The sequence below is a fragment of the Podarcis muralis genome, chromosome 1 (genome assembly GCF_964188315.1).
Source record: "Podarcis muralis chromosome 1, rPodMur119.hap1.1, whole genome shotgun sequence".
In the NCBI taxonomy this organism is placed as follows: Eukaryota; Metazoa; Chordata; class Lepidosauria; order Squamata; family Lacertidae; genus Podarcis; species Podarcis muralis.
Window position 1 is genome coordinate 46397759 of NC_135655.1, and position 9900 is coordinate 46407658.

General features: G+C 42.0%; 1 protein-coding gene across 1 annotated transcript in view; it reads right to left on the reverse strand.

The window, feature by feature from the left end:
- Positions 1-1236: 1236 nt before the first annotated feature.
- PCNX1 (pecanex 1) overlaps positions 1237-9900 on the reverse strand; it is a 79610-nt gene continuing 70946 nt past the window's right edge. Inside the window, exons 33-36 of the mRNA XM_077919751.1 lie at positions 9730-9808; positions 8962-9447; positions 8009-8149; positions 1237-6333 (exon numbers count right to left, since the gene is read on the reverse strand). Coding sequence (XP_077775877.1) covers positions 6193-6333; positions 8009-8149; positions 8962-9447; positions 9730-9808 — 847 coding nt within the window. The 3' untranslated portion in view covers positions 1237-6192. The remainder of the gene's footprint in view (positions 6334-8008; positions 8150-8961; positions 9448-9729; positions 9809-9900) is intronic.

Here is a 9900-nt window from a genome sequence, read left to right on the forward strand (position 1 = left end):
GAACTGGTTGCGCTCCCCTAAATCCGACTCTGGTGAGGCTTTCTCTCGTGGCCTCCAAGACAGTGGTGGTCACCGTCTCTTCCTTGCTGCGTTGACCACCCTGTGCTCTTCCCTAAATGCTCCCCCACCTTCTTCTTTAACCCTTTTGCGTGGCTGGAACATTCATTTGACTACCCAGCCTGCTTGCTTTTTAAAATAAACAAAAGCTTTGGGGCGCAGAGCACTACAAAGCAAAGTACCAGCGGAGGCTGATTCCCCACCATTTTTACTTCCCCATAATGCCTCTGGGTCCTGAAGGATTTGAGACGAGACAGGAGTTGCTGGTGCAGGTGGGCTGTGCGAACCACACTCAGGAGTTTCGCAGAGCTCCTTTGGTTAGCAAGATATGCAAAACCAGCCAGATACATTCAGGACGACTGCCCTTTGTCCTCCTCCAATCCCAAGCCCTCTGGGCGTTGCCCTGTTACTTGCGCTACCTGTTTCACCACGTCATGTTCCCATCAGAGAGGAAACTGAGCAACCCTTTTGCAAAGGAGACAAAGGTCAGAGACAGGGCACGGTACACTGCTGAGGAGACAAAAAGTCGAAGAGAGGGCATGGCGGCTAAACACGCTGTGGTGTGTCTTATGCTGTCCCACACCCTGCGAACACCATTCCTACAGGTTCCAGTGTAGGAAAGGAAGATCACAAGTGACTGGAGCTTGGGTGGAGCGGTGCTTAACTTCATAGCAGGGTCCTGCACCTTGCCCACCCCTCAACTTATCCGCTGCCAGTTGCTCTCTAGTGACATTTCAGATCCCTCTGGATTGCGGGGCTCTGAACTTCCAACCCTGAAGTCTGCACCAAGCAGAGCCAGTGGGCATACAATACGTCACCATCTCCTTTCACGGATCAAGAGGCAACCCTCAATTTTTTAGATACAGTGGTACCTCGGGTTACATACGCTTCAGGTTACACACTCTGCTAACCCAGAAATAGTGCTTCAGGTTAAGAACTTTGCTTAGGATAAGATCAGAAATCGGGCTCTGGTAGCGCAGCAGCAGCAGGAGGTCCCATTAGCTAAAGTGGTGCTTCAGGTTAAGAACAGTTTCAGGTTAAGAATGGACCTCCAGAACGAATTAAGTACTTAACCTGAGGTACCACTGTATTATTCTTCAGAGGTAAAGTGTGAAAAGTGTGGGTTGGGCTGTGAGAAACCAAAAGGTAAAAATGAAAGCAAAACCAAGGACAACAAGAGGAAAAAGACTTTTTTTTATTTCAGTGTTTCTTTCCACTGTCAATACTGTTCTTTTCAATGCATGTTGAAAACAAACCCCCCTCAGCTTTCCCCAGTTTTAAACAGCTACAATATTTACAGGCTGTTTCCAACAGCACACACACGCAGACACACACACGCACACGCACGCACACACCAAGTACACATGCCCCTATCCCTGGTAATATCTCCATATGCTGGTAGATGCAAGGTATATATATATTCCACATCCCGTTTCAAACTCAGTTTACTTGCTTGCTTGCTCTATTTTCTCCCTCCTGCAGTTCATTGTCAGGCTAAGTTTCATAAGGATGCTATCAAGTTTGACCTTCAAGCTATGAGATTCCATCTGTCGAAGTCATAAGCGAGCGACTGTACAGGGCTGTGTGTATACACAGTCAAAAGTCTATGGCAGGGTTTTGTTTTGTTTTTTTAAAAAAGTATTTGCATTACACCCCCTGAAGCCTTCTGGAGCAGCCATCTTAAAAACAGCCTTTTAAACAAATCTGGCTGAAAACTAGTCAAGGTCCCACCAAGGTGTTATGTACCCACCATCATTTTACTAAGGCACGGATTAAATACTGCTATAATTTCTTACACTGTCTAGCATCACAAAGCAAAGGGCATCGTGTTTTTAAACACCAAGTAAGGCCAGACAAGTAGAAACCTATATAATAGGTAAAAGAAAATCCCTTAATAAAATTAGGTATATAATACCATGGTGGCTTAACCCCATACCTAATATGAAGTAGTTCTATATGCTCTGAAAGGGTCTTCCATTTATACCACTTCATTTAGTTAAGGTATTACTTTTTTAAAAAGGGCTTTTAACAAGAAGACTGACATGACTGGGTTATTTGATCTCACATTAATTCATTTCAATGCCTGCTTTCCTAACATTTTGTCCCAAAGCAAAGTTTAAGGGCTTCTTGCCATACCATTCAGAGTGTACATCTGGCCAGTGTTTTCGTACATTTCTGTCACCATCAGCTCCCAAATAACAAGACAGGGAGGTAAAGTCATGACAGAATTGAAATCAGAAATGTGTCAGACAAAAATCTCTAAGAGATTTTTAAAAAAGAAAAACAGCAACACTTCTGTTGAAAACTTCCTTGCATTTTCTGGTTTACCAAAAAAAGTCTACAATTCACTACTGCAATATTGGACAAGAGTAGGATTGTGTACTTTAGAAAAAAATCAAAGCATTTCAAAATGAGGTAAGAAAAGATTTTGCTTTATTTTCCCAGCGCATCAACTGGGAAGTTAAGCATGCTTCTATGTTTAATGATTCCCCCCAGGTCGGGTAGTCGTTATACATTTATAAATATCACCTGTAGAAAAACTAATTTTCACAAACTTTCTAGATATCTATCCTCAGAAGCTAGTCTAAGCACAGAGAAAAATTAATCCAGCAGATTACCAGCTACTTACAATATTGCCAAGTATTGAAAGGCAGAGTTTAGAAAAGTGCTAAGGTTTTTTATTATTATTATTTAAAAATTGCACATTTTGCTGGAAAGGTTATAATCCGTGAAAATGTTGGATTATATTATGCCTCCATATAATGAAGGCTGTGTAGAATTTTACTTTTTGGTCAACAAACCCACCTAATGTAGTGCTCAAAGAGAAAAGCAGATGGGTTTTGGATAGAAATTCCCTATGTATTAAGTGGGTGACCATACATTAAGAACCTAGAAAGCCAGAGTTCTTTCCCAATTAATGGAATATGGGCAACCTAAAAAATCTGAGGGTGAAATTGTAGTCACATACTTTTTTGTGATATTTTCACTGCTAACTGCATGAGATTTCTAGCTAATACTGGTGCAGCTGGAACCACGTTGAGCTAATGACTTGCATACTAGGGACTTGGGTTCAATAACTGAACGTACCAAATTACAAAAGGATCTATATATGAACACATCAGAAGCCTTAAAATTGCCATATCTTTTAAAAAACTGAATCTTGGATCAAGTGCAACCAGAGTGCAATATTCTAAGTCACAGATTTGTAGGGTACTTGTCGCCAGCTGCATGTTAAAAATGGGAAAGCAGAATTTTTTTTCTCAGAAAAATCTAGCACAGACAACCTGTCATAATGTACCGTATTTTTCGCCCTATAGGACGCACTTTTTCCCCTCCAAAAATGAAGGGGAAATGTGTGTGCGTCCTATGGGGCAAATGCAGGCTTTCGCTGAAGCCTGGAGAGCGAGAGGCGTCGGTGCGCACCGACCCCTCTCGCTCTCCAGGCTTCAGGAAGCTATCCGCAAGCCTCACGCGTCCGGCGGGAGGCCGCACCGGGCGCGCAAGGCTTGCGGGCGGCAGCCTGCAGCCCGAAGCACGGGGCGAGCTGCGGAGCCCGCCCCCTGCTTCGGGCAGATGTCGGCAAGCCTCGCGCGCAAGGCTTGGGGCGGCAGCCTGCATCCCGAAGCAGGGGGTGAGCTGCGGAGCCCCCCCACTGCTTCGGGCAGATGTCCGCAAGCCTCGCACGCCCGGCGGGAGGTCCCGCTGGGTGCGCAAGGCTTGGGGCGGCAGCCTGTTCTGAGGCTGGGGTTGGGGAAAGCTTGCGCTTCCCCCGCGCCTGGGGGGGAAATAATTTTTTTCTCTTTATTCCCCCCCCCCCCAAAAAAAACCTAGGTGCGTCCTATGGGGCGGTGCGTCCTATGGGGTGAAAAATACGGTACTCAAGTCACTGCCTTAGTCAAACTGACATTTTATTTTTAAAAAAAGAAAACGCTTTTACTGATGGGTGTAATAGTGTGTGAGATCACTGGGGTTTTTTTAAAATGACTGGTTGTCCATCATTTAACAGTCTTGGGAAACTCAAGATAGGAGTGATAAATGAAATTTAAAAGTGTCAATTGAGAAGGAATACAAGAATGACCTGTCAACATACAGGCTGGTTTCTCTCATGCCTATAAAATGATGAAAATGCCAACACAGCCTGGTGCTAATTTGAAGACATTCAGACACTCGTGTGATAATTAATGAACACAGGCTGTAGCCCAGGCCAGAATAGCAAATTCTTTTCAATAGTTTTCTTACATTCATGTTCTACCTCCTGCTCCCAAAGTTAAGCCTGTGATTTCGCATGCATGAGAAACATGCAGTGAAATTCACATTATTGGGAAATGAAAAACTTTGCTCAATGTGTGACCTTAATGTGTGATCCTAAGTTTACTAGAAACAACATTGTATTGACACTTTGCATAGTGCAAAGCTCATGTTCATGGCATAGGGCAAGTTGTATTTGGACATTAATACACATTAGGTCACAAGTACTTCAACTCTTTCATTAGGTGTATAATGCTTTTAATTTTACTGCAATTCCTCCCTTGCAAGATCACCCATAAAGCTTTTAAACTGAGGCAATACTTGGAAAGTTCCAGAGAATAAAAAGATGGCTGCTTCTAAAAGCTACAGCTGCAGACTGTGTTGAGTTTCCTATCGAGCCCTGCAGAGTTCCAGATCGCACACAGGAAACAATCCCTACATAACACAATTTTTCATGACTGCTGGGGGCAAGACACAGAATAATAGCACATTAAGAAGCTGCAGCTTCCTCTCCTCGTCCCAATGTTATTTGAGTAAATTGTTTCCCTGAAAACACACACACACACACTATGGAAAAAAAACAAACAAACCTAAACACAGTAAAACCTAAGATATGCAACATAATTCAATTTCACAGTTATACTCGAAGTACAGTTATTATAGAATATATAATCACTGAAAATAAAATTCAAGTCACAGAAAAGAATGACTAAAGGGAGCTAAAAGGTGAAATGGTACAAATGATATGACAGTCAGGCTGTGCCTCCTGTATTTTTCCTTGAATTAAAAATAAAAACAACGACAACGACAACGACAACAACCCTCCAGCTGCTTCACCAGACTGAATATAGGAAGAAGTCCAAATGCACATAGAAAACCACTATCCCATTTAAAACACTGGGTCTCGTCCAATTTCCCTTGAAAAAGTAAAAATTTATTCCAAAGGATGCCAATAGCATCTTTTAGTTGGCTCTGAGATGGAAAGCAGCAAAAAGGTAGAGACAGAAGATGCACAGTAGTGTGATTGGGCCCTTCATAACAAGGTGAAATTACTGCACATCTGTGCCCTCCATTGGTTTCACCCGGAGTGGCACCTCTGGCATGCTATTCTGCAATTATTTGTACTCCGCCATATCTTGTGAATAGGACAATATGAATGTACTGATGCACAATCTAGTATATTAAGCCAGAAAAACGGATCAATGGCACAGGTCCTACCATCAGTATGAACATGGAGCGGGAGGGGGTTAATCCCAAAGGCAATTTAAATAATGGTATTTGTTTCTGTTTATATATTTATACATACATATATAAATAAATGTTCTGAGCAACCTCAGACCCTTTTTTTTTTAGTGCATTGCCATAAAAAAAAATTAGTGCAGTTTTCTCACTGAAACGTTTCACTCACAAGAAATAAGAATCTTTTAAGTCTGGTCACTCTTGCCAAGAATAAACCCACCATTCTGCTTTACACTGAACTCAAGATTTATACGCTACTTGGTTGTTTTTTTAAAAAAAAGAAAAGATGAATGGAATCCACATTACTGTGACAAAACATGGCCATTTTTGCCAAAACGATTAGAAAAGCGAGATGTTCCTATTTTAAAACTGGAAAATGTGGGGTTCTTTTAAAGCACTGTAATGCATAAAATGAAGTATAAAACAGAACATTGCCCTTCATGCAAAATGTTTTCCTCAGTAGCTAACTTGAAAAATAAGAATAAAAGCAACGCCCCTTATTTATTTTTGGGCCAGAGATTGACACACAACCACTTTGAGTTCAAGTCTTTTTCTATTACTTGAGGCATGAGGAGCATCCTCTTGAGAACTCAACCTCATTTCTAAACCTTGCGGAGGGACAAGAAGCAGCTAAACTGTCCAAGCAGCTCACACTTCAGCCCCAAGTTCCAGGACTCCAGTTTCAATCACAGGAACGTATTTGTCTTCAATCAGGACCAAAAGGATGGTTTTGTCTATGTGAGATCTACTTCCTGGATCTCTGCTGCAAGGCACCCAACGGTGAATCACCTGGAGGAAGGTCAAGCACAGAAAACTTAGATACTACAAACAAGTGCAGCTTTCATCATTCTGAAAGACTATGGAGACAAGGCAATGACCCAGACTGGAGGATCATCTTCTCCCTAATTGGTGGGGAGACCAAGGTTACGCTTCCATGTCTTGCCCATCAGATGTGTCTGCCCCATCTCAAAGACTGCTCAATATCTATCTGCAGGTATGCTAGTTGAACAGAGGGCGCACTGGTGTCTTTCCTTCTCATAATGGTAGACCAGTAGTTTATAGTGTAACAACCACTAGAAGAGGCATGAAGAACTGAAAGAGGAGAGGTGTGGAAAGGAAAGAAATGCAAACAATCCCATCATCCCATCTCCAAACCGATCTTTTGGGACAAGTGAGCACATTTCAAAGAGACATCCACTCCTGAAAACCTTATTGCTTCCCATTATGTCCCAATTGTGGAGATTACACAATACTGATTTCTCTCTCTCCCCCCCCCCCAGTCTAATGCTGTTACCATCTAATAACAATATGGAGTATTCCTCAGTACCAGGAAAAATATACAGATCTTGATAGCGGCAGGATATGAGAGAGCCAGAAGTCAAGTGCTCCAACGCATTAGGGACATAGAGCTGCAATGTCATATGGGCAAAATGGATAAACATGCCACAATTAGAGACTTTGGGAGAGGGTTGTTACCCGCAAATTATCTGGCTGATTTACAAATACCTAAGTACAGACACTCCTTTACCTTGGCCAGATTTAACGTTCTGCCCTCTGCCCTGCTGCTAGGCAGATATGAGGGCAAACCATATGAGTCACGTGTTTGCCCATGTGGCTCATCGGAAGTGGAAACAAGTCTGCATGTATTGCTGCACTGTAGTTACGACGAGGATCTACGCCTGACCTTTATTGCCCCAGTTCTACAAAAGCTTAAAAATGAACCAGTACTCCAACGTATGAGAGCCTTGGTAGAAGATAAGGTTCCTGAAATTACGATCAATGTTGCCAAATTCTGTGTAGCCGCTATTAGGCGCAGGAAACAAGAGCTTTCCAATGTCAATATGCAGGCGAAGGCAAATATTTAATTTTATTTATGCTGTCTAATTTTAAATTGCTGTTATGGCCTAATCTGTATTGAAATTGTCCTTTGTTTTTTCCGGTGTTATGCTTTGCTGACTAGCTGTACGAGTTAATCTGGTCTGTGACCGTTTAATAAAATTTAAATTTAAAATTTAAAATACAATGTGGTCAGATCACACACTCGCATTTCACAAAAATCACTTAAAAGTTACCTCCACATTTTGCCTCATAACTTTCTTTCAAGGAGGGCTAGAGCTTACTTCTTTTTTTACCTGAAAGCTCAGAGTCTGGGAAACCTGCCAAGGGACACCAATGAAAGCCTCTGCAGACAATGTGGCACTCATGGGTGTCAGGTTAGCAAGACTGCTATAACTTATTGCATGCATGAGTTCCATTTTCTATATACTTTCTGAAAGGTATATAATATGGTGATTATGAAAATCACCATATATGTAGCATAACTTACAGGCTGCAAAATTGAGCTTTTCCTAGTGCTCAAAATTATTCTGAAACATGAAGTATACATAGTCCTGTGCTGTATGTTCAATGGGACTGTTAGGATAAATGTTCCAATCCCAAAAATCCACTGCAGAGAGCAACTTACATGGCCTTCCATGCCTTCCTGAGGACTCCAGTCTTTCCAGCTGTTTCTTCCAGCTTTTAACCGTATTGTCTCATCTGGCCACTGCAGTTCCTTTCTTTTGGACAAGTTGATCCCTTCAAATACCTGGCTGGGATCCATTATCTGCAACAGGAAGAGTTTAAAATATTTTGGAATAATCTGTTTAAATGCAAATTAAATTCTCACTTCTGCTATTGGAAAAAGGATATTGTACTGGGACTGTACCACTTCAGTACACAGGGGAGGAGCTGCATAATTTAATATTCCCCCATTGTAAACCCATTTCCCCCATCTTCCAAATTTTGTTACCAATACTAGTTAATACCAGGCATGCAAATCTCTTCATTTTATAAGCTTTGGTACGTAGAATAAAACAGGAACACAATCCTAATCTCCTACGCTGTGCCTATAGCACAGGAAGGCCAGCTAGTTGATGTAATGCTTTGAAGGATTTGTGAACTGCAGATTGATCAGTTAAGGTTACTAGTCGACATAAGGTATGCGGAAAAGAATGGCAATCATCGTAAGGCAGCCTTAAAGCTCAAAAGCTGTGTTGGAAACATATCAAGTCGCTTGCCTCTTTCAAACCTTTGTATCTTTCATGGTCTGGAGCCTGCAGGTATTTGTAAGTAGTAGTATATCATCTCTACAGATACTTTACCATAAGAACCTCAGCTCCATTCTCTAGAGTATTGCATTACACAAGAGGTCAAAAACTAACGTACCACTCACTTGCTAGTGATGAGTGCTGATTCGAAAGATTGTAAAGAAGACTGGGAATCAGATTTATGTTATTACATATTTATATTCTGCTGGAAGCCGCACAGAGTGGCTGGGGGAACCTAACCAGATATGTGGAGTATAAATAATAAAATTAATAATAACAACAACAATAATAAATATTATTATTATTACTACTACTCAAGTTGATTTACCTGAATTCTATATCTAACATCCTCCCTTTTGGTTTGTGTCTGGTTGACAGGGCTCACATGTGTGCCTGGCTGTGCATCAGTGACGTTACTCATTCCCTCTGTCCCTAGAAATCCAACGAGGGCATGCTGCTTGCAGGCAGGGATACTTTGGCTGGAGCTGCTTGAGGAAGGTAGGCCATGTTGCATGTTGGCAACACCTGTCTGGCTTGGGGGGTCCATTTGGTTCACCATGGACAGACGCGACTGGATGGACGATGGAAGATTGCGAAGGGAGATCTGGCTGGTGGAGGAGCGTCGGCAAGGCACAAAGCCAGTAGTGGACGTGCGCAGGGATGAATGACGACTGCTGTAGCAATAGGACGACTGGCTGGCAACTGAGGCACGAGCAGGAGAGTGTCTGACAAGGCTGGACTGCACAGAATGAGCACTATGACTGGTGCCTAATAAGGAAATAAAGGACCATGAGAGCAAAGGGCAAGTGGAAATCTTTGATATCTTAACAGCTTTATTTTAAGCCTTTAATATACCAGTTCTTTCTTGATCTAAAATTGATCAGCAAATTAGAAAAGCTCTACAAGGTTTCAATACTTGTCAAATAAGTCAAATCCATAATCTGTTCCAGTGCCTTCTGGAAGTACAACTTTCATTCATACACAAGTGTAAAACATACCTGATAAATGATAAATACCATCTACTTTCTACATGATTCAAAATGAACTGTTACATTTCTCTTGTCTTCGTTCAGTTGCCTCGTCTAAGCTGCTTTACCATGTCATCAGCTATTTCTGCACAGTGGCACATTAGCTGAACTGGGCAATGCTTTTCCATACCACCACAGATTTGGGTTCTGTTTGAGACATAACGCTGTCAAAACTGCCTAGCCCATGTGCTGAGCTGCTGCATACACAGAGCTCATAGTGGGTGGTTAAAGCAACCATG